Raw genomic sequence first — 23,692 nt, 5'->3', positions numbered from 1 at the left:
ACAAACCACAGGACTGCAATTTTTTTCTTTCTCTTTTTGAGGGGATAAACGTTTTAGAGAAAATAGTCCTGAATCAAAACTAGAATGATAACCTTGTGACAGATTAACAGTCCAAATAAAAGGTAATAGCACAACAGATGACCTTCAGACTCATTAGAGAAATCTTTACAATTTCAACTGACATGGCACTGTTACTAAAAGTCATTCTCTGTTGGAACAATAGCTTACAGAGAGCCACAATAAGGTCCTTGTAGTTTTTTAACCCTCTGGTGCTGCTCTTAACAAGTGTCCTCACACTGCACATACCGAAAAAGTACTATGGTTTTCTTGTACAAAATGCTGCCTTGAGGCATTGTAAGGCCCTGGGAAAAATCCCACAATGAATCTCTTCATGCAGGTTTATTCTGACAGTTGAGATAAAGTTGACCCACAACATTAAATTCTTGCTTCAAAATGCTGATTGCCCTAATTTAAAAAGAACGGTCACAAAATGTATATGGCTTAACTGTAGGTTTTAAAAAATGTCTCATCATGTACTTATAATTGGCACCTGAGAAATAAAGTAATCAACATCACCACCACAATGACAATATTTAAGGAATCTATTAATCTCTGTGTGACAGAGAACTTAAACTCTGCAAATCACTGTTGATACAATCAATGGAACTGATGCAGAAGACTCAGTTATCAAAACTAAATTACTACCAAAAATGGGAAGTTTTAAAATGCAGTTTCATTTGTTTCCTGGGGAGTTCAAGCTCATGCCTAATATGCAGTTTTATAGACTTTAAAGCTAATTTTGCAGATGACTGTTAGTTAAGCAAAGTCCAGGTGGGTAGCCATGTTGGTCTGAAGCAATGTGGAAAAGATAAGAGTCCAATAGCACCTTTAAGTATTATTCAGGCTGTGAGCTATCATGTACATGTACATCATGTCAAACAGGATGGAATCAGACTTGCCTCTCTCTCTCTCTCCATCCATCCATCCATCCATCCATCCATCCATCCATCCATCCATCCATCCATCATCTATCTATCTATCTATCTATCTATCTATCTATCTATCTATCTATCTATCTATCTATCTATCTATCTGTCTGTCTGTCTGTCTGTCTGTCTGTCTGTCTGTCTGTCTGTCTGTCTGTCTGTCTGTCTGTCTGTCTGTCTATCTATGGTAGAGGCTGAACAGCAAATTAGCATACAATATAATAAAATGCTTTAACAGATGCAAATAGAAATAACAAGCTAAGTTCATAATGTCATTACAGTTTAGATTCAATTCCAGGAGAAAACAGGCAAACAAATGCCTCAGAGTATTAAAAATGGTGAGAGTGATTATATGACCCTAGATCCAGGTTGGCAGCCATGTTGGTCTAAAGCAGTAGAACAAAGCAGGAGTCAAGTTGCACCTTTAAGACCAACAAAGTTTTATTCAGAATGTAAGCTTTCGTGTGCTAAAAGCACACTTCATCAGACAATAGAATGGAATGGCAAACAGTCCTAAATTTAGAGAATGTGGGCAGTGAATTAATATGCAAAATAATGGAAATATTTTTAGCACATTAAAAGAATCACAATTTGGGGTCTGGTGTTTGTTAGTTTGTGTTGACTGGGCTGCAACAACAAGGAGGCAATAAAAGTCAGAATAGCAGATTGATATCTATGTCAGTCATTAGGTGTGATGTGCAATAAATAAGAGTCTGTTGTAATGTTAGCTCTGGGTTTAAAATGAGGGCATTAGTTTCTCAGAGGTTTAATTTAAACATGTAACACTCATATAAACATCATTCTAGTTCGCCATTAGAAAAAAAGAATACATTAAAATATAGTGGAAGATGGGTTAGTATATGTAATGAGATAATGAGACCCTGTTATCACGCCCCCTTCTCAAGTGTGGAAGGTAAACGGATAGTATCTTTTTCTTAGCTGTGATGTTGGTGTTGTCTCCTCTGTTGCCAGACCATAGAGCTGCATACCAAAATACCATTCTGACTCACTGCATTACAATTACAGTCAGTATCCCTGTTTGCAGTAAAGCAGGAACTTCAAAAACAGAATGGAAAGAGACATTGCTGAATTACAAATTATTACAATACTTAGAACGCCTTTCCAGAGCTCAACAGGGATATTGGTTTTTATCTCACTACATATGCTAAAGTCATTCAGTCCTTACATCTGTCTTCTCACCAAAAAGGGCTATACCTCTTTATTTTAGTGTATTTCTTATCCGAAATTGCATAATACTGATTGTAATTGCAATGCAGTGAATCAGAATGGTATTTTGGTATGCAGTCCTCTTGTCTGGCAACAGAGGAGACAACACCAACATCACAGCTAAGAAAAAGATACTATCAGTTACCCCCACACTTGAGAGGGGACGTGATAACAGGGTCATATAATCACTCTTAACATTCTTAACACTCTGAGACATTTATCTGCCTGTTTTCTCCTTAGAATTGAATCTAAGCTATAACGACTTTATGAACTTAGCTTGTTATTTCTGTTTGCGTGTGTTAAAACATTTCACTCTATTGTATACTTGTATGCCAATTTGATGTTCAACCTCTGCCTTATAAATATATGGACAGGCAAGTCTGATTCCATCCTGTTTGACAAATATGCATGCGCACAAAAGCTCACAGCCTGAATAAAATTTCGTTGGTCTTAAAGATGCTACTGGACTCTAACTTTCTTTCATGTACAACAGATATCGTAACCTACTTTTTCACTAAAGAATATGAAAAACAAGTTAGGAATAAAGAAGCTTTAGCAAAACTGTGCTCTTACCTCACCAGTAGGGTGGGTAAAAGAAGCATTTCATAAAAAAAACCCTTTTAACGTGATGTTAGTCACATGAGGTCTTAGTATACTGTTAGAGAACGAAGTCAAGTGTAAGGATATAATTTTCAATTAGTAATACATTAAGGAAGAGAAGCCTTGTTTCTAAAATAATTTACTTGCCATTTTACAAAATGGTATTTTTGATAGGATACAACATAAGATTTGGAGACAGAATGGTAGGTAGGTGAGAATATGATAGCAGTCAATATAAAATTTTAAAAGTAAGACAATTCAACATTTTGTGCATTTCTGCTAAACACTGAAAGTACTGAAGCAAAGCTAAGTCTCTTATCTTCTATGGCAATAAAAAATCTTTCAGGTCTTCAGATACAATCTAATGTACATGCATTTTATACCAGCTAAGGTGCAACCTGTGTAAGAACATTATTTACATCAATGTAGATTATTTCAAAGAGAGAGATTGATACCGTGTGTATTCTTCTTGCAGCTTATTAGGATCACTCACAAAAAACTTGACTCTGAAGTTTAAACTGTGAGGAGATCCTCCTAAAATTAAATAAAACCATCAGTTTAGATTATTTTTCTATCCTAAATTAGAAAAGCATTTTTATTCAAAATAAATAAAATACGTTTGCTCACTCTTCAACTGTTTCCTGATAGGCTTATTTGGATCCAGCCATCTCTGTGGAAAAGAAAAGATAAAATAATTATGTGCTTTCCCTCCCACATTAAGTCAAACAAACACTTGAAGTCATCAGCATGTTTGCAGTGTGTAAGAAATCAATACCTGTGACAACACTAAGAACTAAAAATGATAGTCCCAGAAAGTACCACCTAGTTGCCAGATACTTAAAATGATTTTTCCCAACAGCCAGCACAAGTGAGCCTATGGCATCAGCTCCAAGACCAGGAAAGGAGGTGTTTAAAGGCAGGTAGTAACTTGCTCTCTGTGTGTGCATGCAAATGTGTGTGTAACCAACTATGCAGAGTAGACACACTATGGGATATACCAGGCAGGCTCTGGAGCAATTAACCTGTTTCATCATTTGTAACTGGAATTACAAAAACTATACTTTGAGGGACTGTTATAACAATGTACATTGCTGGTAGAAAGAACAATAAGCATACTGAAGTTTACCTTTACAGAATACCATTTTCTCCAGGTTAAAATCTATAGGACTTAGGTCCCTGCTATGCTTAATGACAGCAGCATGTACAGGCAACCTGAGTTGACTTTTCAAGCAGAAGAAAATCATGTTTTCTGGACTGTAGCTGCACTGATCTCTCTCTTTTCTAAAAGAGAGATCTGAGCTGAAACTATGAGCTCTAAACACTACAGCAATTAAATTCAACACTAGAGGAAGTATACAGAGAACTCTGTAAGGTGAGATCACTCCAGGTACTATGGTTAATTAAAATGGGTTCGAATAAGGAGTCTATCATATCTAATAGCTGTCTTATTCCAGCTCTTCCTCATCTCACCATCCTACTGTTTTTCCCGACTAGTTTTACTCTCTGGATTAAGCGGTATAGTTTTGTTTTGAAAGTGCTTCAACTAGAAAATACTGGCAAGTCACAGAGGAAAGCAAAGCACAGATGCCAGAGCAGCTCTTAACATTTTATAGGATCAAGAATTATTAATCTACATCATAGTAATGATTTAGGGGGAAACCTACAGTGTCCTGAAAGATTGCTTCATCAATACTCATCCCTGAGAGGGAGAACACAGCAAGACAATATAAATTATACAGAGGGGCAGACAAGGTTCAATTAGAGACCCACTGCAAGATTTCACCTTTTAGAGATTTGTAGTCTGTTAACTACAAATAATTTAAATACGACACGTGCATCCTACTGAAATAGTCTTATTTCCTTTAGGCAACTAGCTCGCACGTTTCTGCCTTAGAACACACAGCTGTCAGCATGAACTATAAGCCAAAGGGTTACTGGCCATATGCACAGCATTCAAGGATTGCTTTCTAGGCCACTGACTTCCAGACTTTGCACGCTGAACAAAAAAAAAAGCATCACCACCAAGCACCCATCATCTCAGCTAGGGCACAATCAGTAGGACTACTTTTTGAAAAACAACAAACATATACCATTAACCAGACTACCAGTATACTTGACGGAACAGTCAGAAGCTCAAAGGTGCAAAACGGGTTCTTCCTCCCAGTTCGTAAGCATTTGACATACATGTCAGCAACCAGGTCTACACAACGAAAATGTTATATTAACACATACAAAGAAAAACACACTTTATTTGAGATGTTAAAACCCATGTCCTTCAAGTGTGAAATTACTAACTTTTTTGGGGGGGGGGGGGGGCGGGGAGACAAAGCAAGGGGACTTGTTTATTCTGCAAAATAGGGACAGAATACATTGAGGAAAAAAAACAAATGACGAAGCTCATTGAGGAAAAGGGAGTTTTTTGGATTAAAAATTTCAATGGGAAATTTAACTAACAGAAGAACATAAGAGAAGCCATGTTGGATCAGGCCAATGGCCCATCCAGTCCAACACTCTGTGTCACATAAGAACATAAGAGAAGCCATGTTGGATCAGGCCAATGGCCCCTCCAGTCCAACACTCTGTGTCACACAGTGGCCAATATATATATGTGTGTATATATATATATATATATATATATATATATATACACACACACACACACACACACACACGCACACACACACACTGTGGCTAATAGCCACTGATGGACCTCTGCTCCATATTTTTATCTAAACCACTCTTGAAGGTGGCAATGCTTGTGGCCGCCACCACCTCCTGTGGCAGTGAATTCCACAAGTTAATCAACCTTTGGGTGAAGAACTACTTCCTTTTATCTGTTTTAACCCGACTGCTCAGCAATTTCATCGAATGCCCATGAGTTCTTGTATTGTAAAGTAAAGTAAGTTTATTTTTATATCCCGCCCTCCCCCGCCAAAGGCAGGCTCAGGGCGGCTCAGTTCGGGAGAAAAGGACTTCTTTCTCTACTTTCTCCATCCCATGCATTATCTTGTAAACCTCTATCATGTCACCCCACAGTCGACATTTCTCCAAGAAGAAAACAGAGCATAGTTTCTAGAATAGTTTAATCATGATCAAGCAGTATTCAACCACATGGACAACCACGTTACTATAATAGCTACAGCCATCTATATTACAGAGCACACATTTAAAAAGCAGCAGACTTCTCTGCAGTTCCCATGTGGAAGCAGGTTGTCTGCATTCATCTGGAGTTCAGCTGGCAAGTTACATAAATGCTGAATCACTGCAATGACAACAAGTTTCAAGAATTGTCCCACTAGCACTTCTATCCCCAGAGAGATAAATTTCCAGAAATTTTGAAACTATGAGAAAAACATTTTTTCTCCCAGTTTGTTTGTTTTTAACTAGAAAAAAAAAGAATCTGGGAATAAATCGTAATGTACATGTGTAGTGCCCTTTGGGGGTAGGGGAATATCATCCCTGGAGTTGCATGATCTTGAAATCTACAGTGCAGTCATTATTTCCATTTCAAAATAAAATAAAATAAATAAATATATATATATATATATCATAACATCAAAATACCATTTGGATTAAAATCATTTTCATCAAAAAGCCAACTAACTAAAATGAGATAATTCAGTAATTTATGCAGTACTCCCAACTCATTTAAAAAAATGTAATGCCACACCAATATACTGAGTGGAAGGGATAACTTTCTTGTCTGTGACATATTGTATAATCAGTTCCCAAGTTTCCTCATAATCAAAATGTCCCCACACTAAGGAAGAGTCCGAAAAAAAGGGATTAGTCATAATCTTCCCCATAATATGTTGCTTTCACAAATTTGCTTGCCAGTTGTGGAGTGTGCGACCCAAGGGGGACTTCTGTTTTTTATCACAACAGCCAATTTAGCCGCAGCCACTAAGGTTGAAATGAAAATCTTTTGTTGTTTTGGATGCCGTAAGTCTGTCAAAAAATCTAGCAGAAGACATTCCAGATAATATGGAAGAGAAAAATTCACAAGTTCACAAATCATTTTATGAACTTCTTTCCAAAAAGTTTGAATAACATTGCATTCCCATCAGTTATGGAAATCAGTCCCTGATTGCACTGCTTCCAACATTTTGGGTTGAAAGTTTTATTCGTCAGATGAACATTGTGAGGTGAAAAGTGCCAACTGGAAAGCAACCAGTAACAATGAAACGAAATATTACACATCTTAGATTTATTTGAGGGGGAATTCCAAATTCGTATTCCATTAGATTCAGGAAGATTTATCCCCAAAACCAAATTCCATTTTCTTTGAGATGGTAAAATGCCTGTGTGTGTAGACATAACAAGCATCCTATCAATAGAAGAGACCATATATTTTGAATTTTTTTTTTACTAATCATAACTTTAAAAGGTGTAAGCAATCCATCAAAAACCCCAGTGATCTTAAGGGTATTAATCATGTTCCAGTCACTATTTTCTTATGCAGCTTACTTTATTCACCAATCCATACACCTGAAGGTGTGGTTAACTCCACCCATTTCAGGGTTACACTGCATAACATAGCAGAAGAGCCCTGATGCTGCAGCCTGCCTCCTTCTTCCTCCTTCTCCTGCTAGACTCCTCCCATTCCCCTTCCTTTCTTTCCATAGCTCTAGCTTCACACCTGACCCTTCCTCCTCTTCTCTGATCTCTGCTCTCTCCAGGCACTCACTGCCTGAATCTGCCTGAGCCCAGAGAGCCATTGTACTCCCGCCCAGGCTTGTTCATGGCCTCCACACCTTTTAAGCTCCCCTGGGGTAGCTAAAGCTGCCCTATCTCACCTTATTGTCCCCTGATCCCATTGTGCTCCATCCAGGTGAGCCTCGCCACAGGGCCCAGGGGCTTATCCTGCCCTATCAGGCAGTCTGTTGCTGAGTATCTCGCTGCATTGTGTTACTTACATTTCATACCAAACCTATTTATGCATCTACATTAACATAAAATGTTTAGACCCTACATAATTATCTAATGCTTTAAGACCGCCCTGCATATTTTTGCTATATGTTTTGAGTAAGGTCATATCAAAAAGCACTGCACTCACTCCAAAGGAAAAACAGGTTTTACGTGAGGTTTTTCAGTTTTCCTTCCCAATGTTTCTCTATTTTTCTAACGGAATTTATTTTTAAAGCCCTCTTTAATAAAAGGGGAGGGGGATTTTCCCCTCAGAATTCTTTATCTTTTTACTCCAGACTGAGACCGTGTAAAGCTAATGCCGCTCAGACAGACAATACTGCGCTAGGTGGAAGCAACTGTCTGAATAACTAAAAATCAGCTTGATGTGTTCATTATGTAGTTCATCACCCCTTGTACAGACCTTTTAGACACATGTGTGTATCTACCCAGAATGACAAGATGACCTCTTAAATTTAACCCGGTCTGTTTCTTAAGTCAGTGCTTCCCAACTTGTGAGTTGGGTCTCAAAAGTGTGGATCACAGGTCAGCCCTTTCCACCCTTCTCTTTCTTTCCTTCTCACCAACTTCTCACATTCTCAGCCCCTCTTTCGGAGAATAATGAGGAGGAAACAGCCATTAGGCAACTTGCAACTTCACAGCAATAGCTGAAAGGGGGGGGGGGAGGGAGATTGGAGAGTAGGAGGATAGAAAGATGCATCTGTGTGCATGGGTTCTGTTTTATTTCTGCTCCTTCAGTAGTCCAACCTCTTGCCCAGCCCCCTGAAGCGTCTTACTGCCCTCTACTTGCTGTAGAAGATGTACTGCAGCAAGCTTAGGATCCCAAAAAGCCTTGGATCAGCTCAACTGGCTCACAGTATGAAGTAAATCTGAACAGATTGGTCACCTTGGGAACCGCTATCTTAAGTGATATTAATAAGCACTCCAAAGGCAGAAAAACCTTAATGCGCCCTATCTCACTATGTCTAAGAAACAGCTTTAACATCAACAATGTGTAAAACATGAACTATAAACAAGTAAAGTTGCTATGCAAAAGAGAGCAGCACAAGAAAGACAATGATGTTGGGAGGGCCAATTAAGACTACTTCATACAACTCACCCTGTAACATTCCCCATTTTAAAGGAGACAAGAAGAAGATGAAGAAGAAGATATTGGATTTATATCCCGCCCTCCACTCCGAAGAGTCTCAGAGCGGCTCGCAATTTCCTTTACCTTCCTCCCCCACAACAGACACCCTGTGAGGTGGGTGGGGCTGGAGAGGGCTCTCACAGCAGCTGCCCTTTCAAGGACAACCTCTGCCAGAGCTATGGCTGACCCAAGGCCATTCCAGCAGGTGCAAGTGGAGGAGTGGGGAATCAAACCCGGTTCTCCCAGATAAGAGTCCACACACTTAACCACTACACCAAACTGGCTCTCAGACAACAGATGTTACATATTTTCTCCTAAAAGGTATCTTACAAAAGTCAAATCATTCATTATAACTGATTAGAAAATCATGTAGCATAGTTGCACCAAACGTTTATATAAAACAGGACATAACATTACTTGTATTAAAACCATTGGGCTGCACAGTTTTTAAGCGATGTATCCAGCGAGCCTCCATCTGGGGTAAAATTCTGTGTAAATTCCCACTTTTAAATTTAGACTTCTCCGGACTCTTTACCACAAAAAAATGTATTGCATTAATGTCAAGGCCAGACTCCCGGAAGTGGTTCACGAGAGGAGCTCCTTCTACAGATGAACGCACCCTAGAGATATGTTCTAGGACCCTATCAGAAGTGGGGAATGTTACAGAGTGAGTAATGAGCTTGTGCCTAATGAGAATTGTATGAAGTAGTCTTAATTGACGTCAACTGGTTTGTATCGCAGGTTTGTTTTGTAATTTTTTAACTGTACTATTTCTTGCATGGAATTCCTTTTAACATAAGGCGTTGCATTTATTATAACAGACTGGCTCTATGAAAAAGCATTTGTTGTGAAATGTGGTCCATTAGTCGACTGGCACGTAAAGGAAAAGGAGCCTTGAGAGCCAAAATTACTAAGGAAGTTGGATTCCACGCAGCGAGTGAGTATAAATGGGCAGTCTTCGCAGTGGAGGACGGTAAGCAGTGGGGTGCCGCAGGGCTCGGTACTGGGTCCCATGCTCTTTAACTTGTTCATAAATGATTTAGAGTTGGGAGTGAGCAGTGAAGTGGCCAAGTTTGCGGATGACACTAAATTGTTCAGGGTGGTGAGAACCAGAGAGGATTGTGAGGAACTCCAAAGGGATCTGTTGAGGCTGGGTGAGTGGGCGTCAACGTGGCAGATGCGGTTCAATGTGGCCAAGTGCAAAGTAATGCACATTGGGGCCAAGAATCCCAGCTACAAATACAAGTTGATGGGGTGTGAACTGGCAGAGACTGACCAAGAGAGAGATCTTGGGGTCGTGGTAGATAACTCACTGAAAATGTCAAGACAGTGTGCGTTTGCAATAAAAAAGGCCAACACAATGCTGGGAATTATTAGGAAGGGAATTGAAAACAAATCAGCCAGTATCATAATGCCCCTGTATAAATCGATGGTGCGGTCTCATTTGGAGTACTGTGTGCAGTTCTGGTCGCCGCACCTCAAAAAGGATATTATAGCATTGGAGAAAGTCCAGAGAAGGGCAACTAGAATGATTAAAGGGCTAGAGCACTTTCCCTATGAAGAAAGGTTGAAACGCTTGGGACTCTTTAGCTTGGAGAAACGTCGACTGCGGGGTGACATGATAGAGGTTTACAAGATAATGCATGGGATGGAGAACGTAGAGAAAGAAGTCCTTTTCTCCCTTTCTCACAATACAAGAACGTGTGGGCATTCGATGAAATTGCTGAGCAGACAGGTTAAAACGGATAAAAGGAAGTACTTTTTCACCCAAAGGGTGATTAACATGTGGAATTCACTGCCACAGGAGGTGGTGGCGGCCACAAGTATAGCCACCTTCAAGAAGGGTTTAGATAAAAATATGGAGCACAGGTCCATCAGTGGCTATTAGCCACAGTGTATGTGTGTATAAATTTTTTTGCCACTGTGTGACACAGAGTGTTGGACTTGATGGGTCGTTGGCCTGATCCAACATAGCTTCTCTTATGTTCTTATGAAATTCATAAAGAAGAATGAATGAATGACTATGTGTCTTTTATGAACATGAACAATTGACTACACGTCTCTTATGAACATTTCTGGATCTTTGAATGTAAAATAGCTTTGTCGTGGAACCTACTCCTTTTTTGGAAATATTTTTGTCTATACTATGTAGTGGTATCACTGTAGAACAAACAAAGATTTTGGAAGGTTTATAAAATTCTTGAAAATCTTTGTTTTGTTACACAGTTGCTGTTTTTTTCACTCTGTGATATACTGTGTTGCCAGTTTGTTTGTTGCCTAGTCTGGATTGCAGACTGGATTACAAACCCAAATGACTGATTAATGAAACTAGACAATGCAGACCCGGCAAAAGGGCTACCCAATCTTCTTTGGCTAAAGAAAAGGACACGAATCCAAAAGAAACCTTATGCAATTTGAGTCAGCTTAGTTAAAGACTGGGATTCTCTGAAAGTAAGGATTAGTCTACTGACTTCACCAATTACATCACCAATACAGGCTTTCTATAACAAATATGAGAGAGAGAAAATGATTTTATAATTTAGCAAGACATGCTGAATTCACAAGGAGAGATTAAAACATGACACACAGTAAAAGAAGAAGGAAAGAAAATACAATGGCTGGTATATCTTCAACTAACTTCAAGACTGAAAAAAGATGTTCGTGCTTATAGAGAACTAAAAGGCTTAACTGATTTTGAAAAAAAATAATTACTCAATAGAATGATCACCTACTAGAATGAATTTACAAACTTTTATTTCAGTATGATACTGAAACTGAACAAGTCAAAATGGGTATGTTGAAATGGACTCAAAATCTTGGATGAGAAGTAACATTTCAACTATGGGAAAATTTATGGATGGGAGGAATCAAATATATTTGGGGTCTAAGACTGGAAGAAAGCTGGTGCAAGATGCTCTTTTGATGGTATATAACTCCTAAATATAGTTTAAAAATATGGACAAGGACTATATTGGGTTCTTCTGTAAGTACAAAGAGGCAGAAGGCATTTTTTACCATACGTACTGGACTTGCAAAAAGACAAAAAAAAATTGTAACGATATAAATGCAGGATTCAGAAAGTTTTTAAAAATTAATTTTGAAACGAAACCAGACACTATACGACTATAAAACTGAAAGAAAACTTCATGAATTGTTCAGATACATGCTGACGGTGACCAGCATTTTTGAAACAATGTTGTACTTTATGAAAGATACACATAAGATTACAAAAGTTAACTTTGATGTACATAGGAACTTTATTGTTATCTTTTTACATTTTTAGAAATAACTTTAAAAATCCTCTCAGATTTGCTCCTTCCAAGTTCTGCTGTGACAGTACCAGGAAGTATTATGATATATAAAGTTCAGATTTCATTTTATATAAAGAAACCTATTACAGCAAAGAAATAATGTATGTTAACAATAGCAACTTGTAATAATGTTAGTTATTAGTAACCGTAGGGTGTAGAAATTACTGTATAGTAGGCAGCTTAAATGCTTATGTTCTATACTTACTCTGAGGCTATTTGTCCTTGTAATGAACAAACAACAGATACATATGATACTTATAATTCCCCCTCGTTTTTTCTTTTCTGTATCGTCATCTTAATTTATAGCAACAACAACAACATCATCACCACCACCACCATCATCACAAGAATACCCTGGGAAGGGAAATACCTTTTCATTTGTGTCCACCCTGGGGAAAAATGCAGTTTCCTTTAGGTCTGGATTTAGGATTAACCCCTGAAATCATACACTCTTCTGCAGGAGGGGGTTCTTGCAAATCCAAGGCTGTCAAGGGTTTTGTCAAAAGGTAATAATAGTTTTCAGCCCTGAAGAAACGGCTTGATTGCTCAGGAACCTTTACCTCCTCTCCATCTTTGTCTCAGAGAAATCCCCCCTCCTTTTCCTCTATGTCCGACTCTGAGGCTTCCCCTTTCTTGCACTCTACCCGTACTCTCTTCCTGTAGGGAGGGACCATATGGGCTGCTCTAGTGGGCCAGCAACGTTTGGGGAATGGGGAGGGGGGCAGAATAATCACAGGGCTCCCTGTATGTAGCAATGCCTGCTCTGGTACAGAAACCTGAAATTAATTCTTGCGTGGCTTGCCTGAAAATCGCCATCTTCAGTACGTCCACAAGAGCTTCGTCTTCTCTAATGACCTGGAGCAGTATACAAAGCAACTAAGACGGCAGCTAATCACATCCCTCCAAACCACTGCAAGGACATCCATAGTTCAGCTGACAGTGTTCGTGGCATTTGTGACAGGAGTCCCACAGAAAAGGCACTCTGCACAAAAAGGGACCACCGTTCACAAGCATCTTAGGGAGAACAAATATTGCTGAAGCACATGTCTAATACTGCGCTGCTCAAAACCCTTACAAGAACGGCATGTCTGACTTAAAACATTAAACAGAAGCTTCAACACCTCCAACCGGGGATACAAGAACATCACACCTCACAGAGGTGTGCCAAGTGGGAGTCTGCCCACAACTGTTCAATCTATCCCCCATAGGCTGTGCATTGCCCAAGCAACATCCTCACCCCTCAACATTAGCTAGCAGTTGAGTATGTACGCAGTGCAGTGGACACGGAAGGCTTGCAGGTATGTTGGCAGCACAGTATCATACTCTCAGAGCAATGCTATGCCAGCCAGTGTATCCTCCTTTTTTCAGGTGAGGGACGCAGAGAACAGAGTTACAGCCACTCTTACTTTAATCTGTACTACTGATGTCTATCGCTTTGCACAATCAAAACTCCAAGGAGCAACCCGCCCCCCCCAGACCATGCAGACACAGTTCCCCTGCAGTTCTCTACAAAGGGCAAGTAAGTGTTGGCTCAATGGTTTCAACTATGCTTTCTACAAAGTACAGTCTGTCAAGAATTCCCAGTCCAGGGGATCCTTGGTATGAGCCAGCAGCTTTCAAAATTACACAGAAACAATCCGGGAGCAGGAATCTACACACTCACCAATATGGTACCTGCCTCCAGTCCTTTTTAACTATACTAAGAATTAGAAGCCAAAGGAAAAGATTCTAAACCCTCTGAGAGTAAACAAGAAAGTCAGCCTGTGAACCTGTTTGGTAGGAGTCCCCTGGCTCCTGCCATCAAGCATGATGAGTGGGCTTTTGGGGACAGAGGAGGCTTTCGAATGAGGGCTGCTGGGGTTACTTCACCACCAGAAGTTGCCTCCTCCAAGCTATCTTCAGGGTTGCCGCTAAAATTTTATTTTTCATTTCCCTGACTTTCCCTGGCCAACATTTATCCATTTCTCTGACCACAAGTTATTTAGTTATTTAGTAGGTTTATATTCCGCGCTTTCTCATAAAGGGCTCCAGGCTAATCACAACATAAATTGAACAATAACAGCCTACAATTCAAATTTAAAACAATACAATAAAAACCTGAACAATAGAACAATAAAACAAGATAAAGTGCTTCACAGGTAGAAAGGGCACATTTCACAAAATACAGCAGTTTTTGGCCCAAGAAGAAGTGATGGTGTTAGTAATAAGAAGCATGATATCACAACAAGGGAGGCCGATTGATAGACTAGTTGGTGGAATAGGACGCCCGCTGCCTCAACCAAAAGCCCGGCGGAATAGCTCCCTCTTACAGGCCCTATGAAATGGCAGTAACTCAGGTAGGGCCCACAGAACAAAGCAGGAATCAAGTTGCACCTTTAAGACCAACCTTTAAGACCAACTTGTAGTCCACCCAATCAACTTATCAACATAGGTCTATACATATTAAAAATCATTCTAGTCTGCCATTAGAAAACAAGAATACATAAAATGAAAATGGGTTGAGTATATGTAATGAGATAAATAGCTAATATCCCTTATTTTAGTATGTCAATATAAAACATTATTCTGATACACTATTATAAAAGAGAAATACACTGGAATGCTATGGATGTATAGCTATACTCACTGAGAGTGGGTTGAGCAGATGTAATGAGATAAAAAAACAATGTCCCTGTTCAGTCCTGGAGAGGTGTTTGTTCCAGGTTTCATAATAATTTGTAATTCAACAATTTCTCTCTCCATTCTGTTCTTGAAGTTCCTTTGCACTAAAACAGCTACCTTGAGGTCACCCACTGAATGCTTGGGAAGGTTTGGTAGGGTCCGGATCTCCATAGGGAGCAGATTCCACCAGGCAGGGGCAGAGACGAGAAAGCCCTAGCCGAGGCAAGACAGACATTCTTCGGGCCAGGGGTGGTTAGGAGGTGTTGTGTAGCAGACACCAACACCCTCCAGGGCGTAGATGGGGAAAGGCGGTTCCTCAAGTATGTCTGTCCCAGGCTGTGTAAGGCTAAATGTCAGTACCAAAACCTTGAAGTTGATCTGGTACTCAATCGGTAGCCAGTGCAATTGGCACCGCACAGACTGAATGCTTCCCCGTAAAGACAATGCAGTTAACAGCCATGCTGCCACGTTTTGCTCCAGCTGGAGTTTCCGGATCAGCCCCAAGGGCAAGCCTGTGTAGCTTGAGTTATGGTAGTCCAACCTGGAAGTGACTGTTACATGGATCACTGTAGCTAAATCCTGGGGGGATAGGTAGGGTGCCAGCTGTCTGATCTGTCGAAGATGATAGAAGGCAGATCGAGCAACTGCTGTGACCTGGGCCTCCATAGTAAGTGAGGCATCTAGTATCACTCCCAGACTCTTCACCTTCTGAGCCAGCACAAGAGATGCGCCCTCCAGGGTTGGGAGTCGGGGGCCAGACTCCAATCCCCGCAGTTCAGGTACAGAACCTCCATCTTAGCTGGAATAAGCTTCAGGCAGCTTTGTTGCAACTAGCCAGCCACAGCTTAGAATCATAAAGTTGGAAGGGACCTCCAGGGTCATCTAGTCCAACCCCCTGCACAATGCAGGAAACTCACAAATACCTCCCCCTAAATTCACAGGATCTTCATTGCTGTCAGATGGCCATCTAGCCTCTGTTTAAAAACCTCCAAGGAAGGAGAGCCTACTACTTCCCGAGGAATCCTATTTCACTAAGGAATCACTCTAACGGTCAGGAAGTTCTTCCTAATGTTGAGCTGGAAACTCTTTTGATTTAATTTCAACCCACTGGTTCTGGTCCTACCTTCTGGGGCCAAGAAAACAATTCCACACCATCCTCTATATGACAGCCCTCCAAATACTTGAAGATGGTGATCATATCACCTCTCAGCCGCTGCCTCTCCAGGCTAAGCATCCCCAGCTCCTTCAAGCTTTCTTCATAGGACTTGGCCTCCAGACCCCTCACCATCTTTGTCGCCCTCCTCTGGACCCATTCCAACTTGTCTATATCCTTCTTAAAATCTGGTGCCCAATACTCCAGGTGAGGTCTTACTAGTGCAGAGTAAAGCGATACCATCACTTCAAGTGATCTGGACACTATACTTCTGTTGATACAGCCCAAAATTGCATTTGCCTTTTTAACCACTGCGTGTTGACTCACGTTCAGCATATGATCCACTAAGACCTCTAGATCCTTTTCGCACATACCACTGCTAAGACAAGTCTCCCCCATCCTATAACCCATGCATTGGATTTTTCCTACCTAAATACTGAGCTTTACATTTATCCCTGTTAAAAATTCATTTTATTGGTTTTAGCCCAGTTTTCCGGACTGTCAAGGTCATCCTGTATCCTGTTTCTGTCTTCTACTGTATTTGCAACCCCTCCAATTTAGTATCATCGGCAAATTTAATAAGCATTCCCTCTATTCCTTCATCCAAATCGTTTATAAAGATGTTGAACAAAACAGGTCCCAGGACAGATCCCTGAGGCACTCCACTTGTCACTCCTTTCCAAGAGGATGAGGAACCATTCACAAGCACTCTTTGGGTGTGATCTGTCAACCAGTTACAGATCCACCTAACGGTAACAGGATCCAAACCACATTTTACCAACTTGTCAACAAGGATAGTACGTGGAACCTTATCAAAAGTTTTACTGAAATCGAGATAAATTATGTCTACAGCATTCCCCTGATCCAACAAGGTAGTCACTTTCTCAAAAAAAGAGATCAGGTTAGTCTGACATGACTTGTTCTTGAGAAACCCATGCTGGCTCTTAGTAATCACAACCATCTTACCTGACATTCCAGAAACCCTGTAAATGTTCTAGGACTGACTGACTGCTGATTTGTTCTAAAACTTTTCCAGGTATAGACATCAACATGGGGACAACATTCACCCGCCTCCAATCTTCCGGCACCTCTCCTGTTCTCCAAGAATTCTCAAAAATAATAGCCGGAGGCTCAGAAATTACACCCACCAGCTCTTTTAGAACCCTCTTTTAGAAATCCTCTCCAAGAGGATGAGGAGAGGAGTTCATCTGGCCCTGAGGACTTAATTTCATTTAAAGAAACTAGATTTTATGGACTACACCTATGCTGATCCTGGGTTGGAGCTTCATACCCTCCTTATATGTTCTGTTTTTGCCACGTTGAGCACCGTTTCCCTCAGAAGAGAAGACTGAGGAAAAGTAGGAATTGAGCAGTTCCACCCTCTTTACACTTTCACTTTCCTGCCCTCGCAATGGGCCTACCATGTCTTTGCTCTTTTTCTTACTCTGAACATAAGAACCCTTTTTTGTTGTTTTTAGCATCTTCGGCCAGCCTAAGCTCATACTGAGCTTTAGCTTTCCTTTTTCTCTACAAGCACTGGTGGTTTGTTTATATTCATCCTTGGTTATAAGGCCCTCCTTCCAATTCCTAAAGGAGTCTTTTTTATTTCTAAAGTCTTTAGAGAGCTGTTTATGGAGCCAACTCGGCTTCTTTAGGCTTTTTCCATTTTTTCTTCTCATAGGAATTGTCTGTGATTGCGCTTTCAGTATTTTGCTTTTAAGAAACTCCCACCCCTCCTGAACCCCCTTCTTCGTAAGTATTTCTGACCATGGGATTTTACCCAGCATAGTTCTAAGTTCTAAGTTTATCGAGGTTTGCCTTTCTGAAGTCCAATCTATAAATCAGACTACGTATAGCTTTTCTCTTCCCTAAGACTGTAAATGCCAAAATCACATGGTCACTACTGCCCAGGGTGCCCACTATTTCCACTTCTTCAATCAATTCTTCCTTGTTGGTGAGAATCAAATCCAAGATAGCAGATCCCCTTGTTTCCTTCTTCACTTTCTGGAAAAGGAAGTTGTCAGCAAGACAAGTCAGGAATCTATTTGACTTTTCATTTTTAGCAGAGTTGGACTTCCAACAGATGTCTGGGTAACAGAAATCTCCCATGATCACTGTATCCCTTCTCTTGCAGAACTTTGCAATCTGTTGTAGGAGTATCTCATCCAAGTCCTCTGCCTGGCTTGGTGGTCTATAACAGACCCCCACAACAATATCACTGTTATTGCTTACTCCTTTTATTTTTACCCAGAGACTCTCTACTGAGCTGCCATGCTCAGATTCACATATTTCCTCACAAGTATATACCTCCTTCACATATACTGCTACGCCTCTGCCCTTTCTCATTTGTCTGTCCCTTTTAAATAAGGTGTACCACTGAATCCTAATATTCCAGTTGTGAGTGTCATCCCACCAAGTTTCAGTAAGGCCTATTATGTCATAGTCTCCTTCCCGTATTAGGACTGCCAGTTCCTCCTGTTTGTTTCCCATACTCTGTGCATTAGTGTAGAGACATCGGAATCCATATTTTATGCATCCCGAGTGTTTAGTTTCTGCAAGTGTTTAGTACATACCTGCAAGTTAACATTACTTAGTGTATGCACCACTCTCTGCAAATCACTAGTGTTTTTATCCTCAGTTTCTGGCATCATACGAGGCTTTGAATCATTGTCTCGCTCCCCCATACAATTTAGTTTAAAGCCCTCCTTATTAGGTTAGCAAGGCTGTTACCAAACACTCTTTTCCCTACCGCCATAAGGTGTAAACCATCTTCCGATAGAAGACAACCATCTCGAAAGCCTAAGCCATGGTCCAGAAATCCGAATCTTTCCTGACAACACCATCGATGTAGCCAGTTGTTTATTTGAAGCATTTTTGTTTCTCATCCTAAGCCACGGCCTTCAACAGGAAAAACTGATGAGAACACAACCTCTGCGCCCAGCTCCTTCACCTTCTGACTCAGAGCCAGATAGTCTTTGCTAATACGTTCAGGGCTATGACAGGTAGTATCTTTTGTTCCCACATGGATCAGCAAGAAAGGATAATAATCCATGGGCTTGGTAAGTCTTCCAAGCCTTTCTGTAACATCTTGGATGCGTGCACCCGGCAGACAGTAGACCTCTCGGGATGACAAGTTCACCCCTCTGAGCAAGGAGTCTCCAATCACCACCACTTTCCTCTCCCTATATTGGGGAACAGAAGCTCCAGGCTTTTTATCCACAGGATCCTGAGAAACTTTGTTCAAGCTTTGCGGAGGCTGGGGAACTAGCCCTTGTTCCAATGGTTCAGAATCAGTTACTGTGGGGAGATCCTGGAACCTACAACTGAACAGCAGAGGCTCAGAACATCTCCTGATTTTCTTCCTTCGGGTTACATATTTCCAGGAACCCTCCTCCTGTGTTGGGTTCTCTTCCAATTGATGCAACACCACTTCCTCTCCCTCCTCTTGTCCTTTTCAAGAGCGCCTCATGCGTTCTGTCAATAAAATCCTCACCTTCCTTTATAAACTGCAGTGTGGACAATGGTGCCTCCAGTCCCTGTATCTTCTCCTCCAGCAGGGCCACTAACTTACACTTGCTGCAAGTGTAATTGCTGCTACTCTCAGGAAGAAATACAAACATCTCCAAGTCTTTACATATCACTGCTGCTGCTCCCTCACCAGCCATGCTGCTGCAATCCATTTCAAAATTCTCTTTATCTTGACTTCCCTGCACCTTCCTCTAATGCAACTGAACCACTTCTGCCTCTGGCAAGGATAAGTCTTGCAAATTAAAGGCTCAAGCCCCCACCCACCTCTGACTCAACAGCCAGAGCAACAGCTGAGGTTGGGGCCAGCAACTATCCCCAGGCAAACAAGCTCTCCTCACTCAGCAACAGCTTACCAGCAGTTCTGTCCTAGCTCCAAGCACCTTCCTCTAATGCAGCTGAGCCACTTCTGCTGCTAGAGCCCTAGTCAGATGATCTGGGGCAGAATCTGATTGGCCATCCATCATCAGAGCTGGGTGTCATCCGCATATTGGCGACAACCCAGCTCAAAACCTTGAGAAATCTGGGAAAGGGGGTGCATATAGATGTTGAAAACCACTGGTGAGAGAATAGCTCCCTGCGGTATACCACATTCAAGTGGGTGACGCATGGAGGCCTGCTCGCCAACAGCCACCCTTTGTCCCCGACCACGGAGAAAGGAAGAAAAACACTGTAAGGCAACCCCTGAACTCTAATGTCGGCAAGGCGGTGGGTAATTAGATCATAATTGACCATGTCAAACGCTGCTGAAAGATCTAACAATAACAGCAGCGCTGACCCGCCTTGATCCAGATGCCCTCTGAGGTTATCTGTGAGGGCAACCAAAGCATTTTTCATCCCATGAAAGCCGGACTGGAAAGGGTCAGGGATAGAAGTATCCTCCAGGAAAGCTTGAAACTTCTCCGTCACAGCTTTCTCAATTACCTTGCCCAGAAACCGAAGATTCGAGACTGGGCTGTAATTGGCCAGGACCATAGGGTCCAAAAATGGCTTCTTTAAAAGCGGACGTACCACTGCCTCTTTGAGCCTAACTGGGAATGTCCCTGATGAAGGGACAGATTAACAATGTCAACCAGAGGGCTCCAGACATCGACACCACCTGCTTTACCAAGCCAAGATGGGCATGGGTCCAGGGGAGAGGTGGTAGGCTTCGCTGCAGCCAAGATCCTATCTACATATTCCAGAGAAAGTCAACTGAAGACAGACAGTGGGCTTCCAGTTCCCATCCTGTATCAACTGTGGCTGGGAAATCCTGGGGAGAATCAGGACTTTATCTGCAAAATAAGTTGCAAAAGTTTCACAACGAATGTCCAATTCCCTCACAGCAAATGTCCAATAGCAACATTGTTGCTATTCAAATATACCATTCAAATATAGTCATGTTAAAAAAATGAATAAGTCATATTGCATTTATGCAAGGCTTAATGAAATGTTCCACCCTACAACTACACAAGTCTCAACCGCAAATATATTTGTCAAAGTAAGGGATTTAATATCAACTTCTTTCAACATTAACTGCAGCAACACCTGTTTTGCAATGGCACCAATAATTACACCAAGATGCAAGCTTCAATTCAAGTAACTAACAAGGAGGAACTTTCCAAGGATGAGAAATTTTCACTTTCACTTTCTGGTTCCAGAAAGTGTAATGAGCAGATCAGCAGCAAGAAAGGCGGTGGAGTTTCTGCAATCTAGAGAAGCAGACAACCCTCATTTGCAACCTTTATGCATGGGAGAAGTCAGAAAAGAGTGTGAGAGAGCTGGTATTCTGTAAACTCCAGCAGGAACAAACAATCGCATTTGCAAAATTTACTTTGCATGATGCAGTGTAGAAAGTGCTAGTTGTCTGTGAAATCCAATAGCGGCAAATTCATTTATAACTCTGTTCTGGGTTTAGCAAGAGTCAAAACATCCATTCCATACACAAGCATGACCCAAAAACACACTTATCTTTATATGCAAGCTAAAAGCAGTACTAGCAGGTAGGGATGGAAACGGATGTTTAAAGTTTGTCTATTGCTAAACAGTTAAACTAGCCTTGCTTTGCAAATGCTACAAGCAGACCTTGGAAATCATGCAGGGACAGAGCTCAACAAGCCCTGAGCCCGTCTTGGCGGGGAGGGCGGGGTATAAATCAACTTAAACTTAAACACATTGGGCTGGTTGCTGGGGGGTGGAGCTGAGAAAAAGATGGAGCGGGGAAAAGGCATCATTAACTTTCACTTGTATTCTGCTACTTCTCTATTCCAGTTGCCACAAGAACAGATCATGCTCTTGCAGCAGATCAAAAATCCACTGTTTGAATATATTTTAATCCCAATTTCCCTGACTTTCCCTGACTTCAGACCAATTTCCCTGACTTTCCCTGACCAATTTCCATTTCCCTGACTTTCCAGAAAGTGGCAACCCTGTACTGGTCTTCGGAGAAGGCAGAATCAATGCAAGTCTGCTTTCACTGTTTTAGCCTGCTCTGAAGCTCCATTTGGTATGAGAACTCTCCTCTCCAGACACGGAAGGGCAATTTCACATATGGGGCTCTTACTTTCTCTTTCAAGCTAGCAATCTTATTTTGTGGAAACCTGGCTGAAAGACGTCAACAATGAAGGTACTCAAAAGGGACCTAGTTGATCAGAACAAAGAGCTAACTGAAGACCTTACACTCCGATACCAAATATTAATACAATGCACAGAAAACAATAACGTCTTCTTAAATGGTAGCAAGACAAAGACCTCATTATGTTGTGACTATTTAAGAAAAAAGAAATTCTAACTTCTACAGTTTCTTTCAGTTTTCCAGTGTTTACAGATACCTTTACTTTAACACATTTAATGGTTCAGCTTATTTTGCTTTTCACATAACTGCCAGTTGATAATTCCGTTGCAAACGGCAGGTTGAATTAACCCTGAGAAGACCATTTTTGTATCTGCACGCATGATCACTAATACGCAACTCCATTCTTAGAGGAAACTGAAGACAAGAGGGAGGGAAACTGGAATAGACAAATTCCCTCCCCCTCTTTTTTGAAATAGGCAACACTCGCACAGGCCAAAGAGCTCTAAAGTTGTGACCTTACTAAGAGACCGCCTCAACACAAGCAACATAGTAATTGTGAGAACAACGGAACAGATCTTATATAATAATGACAAATTTCAAAACATAATAGTATGTATAACGATTAACAAAACCTAATCCCCTAGCCCACTTTATTTCTTGCACTCTTGTGAACACTGAAATGTGACATTACTATATTCTACACTTGAATGTCAAGCTCCACTTTTCTATCTTCAGTGAAAAGTGCTGTTTTTGTTTTAACAAAACCTATCTGTGAGCACTGGCTATATGCTGAATGAACAAGCACTACCAAGATGTACAAACTTTGCTTACAAGTACTTGTATTATAATGTTCCTGATAAATCATGGACAGGGAAGGGACATACTTTCAGAAAACAAAGCAGGATGTTTCAAGGTCTGGAACATTATTTTCCAGATTGTTTTTTTTTTGGGGGGGGGGGGGGCAGCATCAGATATCAAGAACTAGTTGTAAGTGTTCAGAATGCAGCTTCTTAAACACCCTGTTCTCCAGTCTCCTATCCACCAAGTGAAACTCTGAGTCCTCAAACCAAGCAAGACCCACAACATGTGGGGTACCTGACCAGCAAAACTTAACCTCTAGCTTCAAAAGAATCTTAAAAGAATCAATTTGTTTAGAAAATACATCCAAACCTACCGGGTTGTCAGTAGAATCATCAGCCAACTGTAAACCAAAATAGTCTCTCTCGGTCAGATCAAGATGCTTGAAAACTATGTCCAACAGAACTTGCCCCTGATCGTGTTTCTGCAGGGGGGAAAAATGTCCATGAATGAAAATCTGTCCAAATGAAATCAACATTCCAAAGTAACATTTCAGAAGAATGCCTTGCCACTCTTCCCCCTCTCCCAAACCAATAAAGAAATGGTAAAGGAAATGAGGTAACAAAATGATTTGACCCTTTTCAACCACATATATTATCAACTTTATTCTGCAAAATACCTGCTCCTCCTTCATCTTGTCCCAAAGTTTAATTATCGCTAGTGATTTCCTTCTCTGAGCTTAAAAGAAAGGTTTTCCATACCATGTAAACAGACCCATTCTAGTTGAATCTAAACCAAGGGTGTCAAACTCATTTGTTATAA

General features: G+C 41.0%; 1 protein-coding gene across 1 annotated transcript in view; it reads right to left on the bottom strand.

Annotated features, from left to right (window-relative positions):
• PTPN4 (protein tyrosine phosphatase non-receptor type 4) overlaps window positions 1-23,692 on the bottom strand; it is a 228,114-nt gene that overhangs the window by 140,921 nt on the left and 63,501 nt on the right. Inside the window, exons 3-5 of the mRNA XM_060262449.1 lie at window positions 23,247-23,354; window positions 3,441-3,483; window positions 3,269-3,347 (exon numbers count right to left, since the gene is read on the bottom strand). Of these exons, the coding sequence (XP_060118432.1) occupies window positions 3,269-3,347; window positions 3,441-3,483; window positions 23,247-23,354 (230 nt within the window). The remainder of the gene's footprint in view (window positions 1-3,268; window positions 3,348-3,440; window positions 3,484-23,246; window positions 23,355-23,692) is intronic.

The sequence above is a fragment of the Heteronotia binoei genome, chromosome 21, assembly GCF_032191835.1.
Source record: "Heteronotia binoei isolate CCM8104 ecotype False Entrance Well chromosome 21, APGP_CSIRO_Hbin_v1, whole genome shotgun sequence".
In the NCBI taxonomy this organism is placed as follows: domain Eukaryota; kingdom Metazoa; phylum Chordata; class Lepidosauria; order Squamata; family Gekkonidae; genus Heteronotia; species Heteronotia binoei.
The sequence above is the reverse complement of the archived record's forward strand: the minus strand, read 5'-3'. Positions and strand labels throughout refer to the sequence as shown.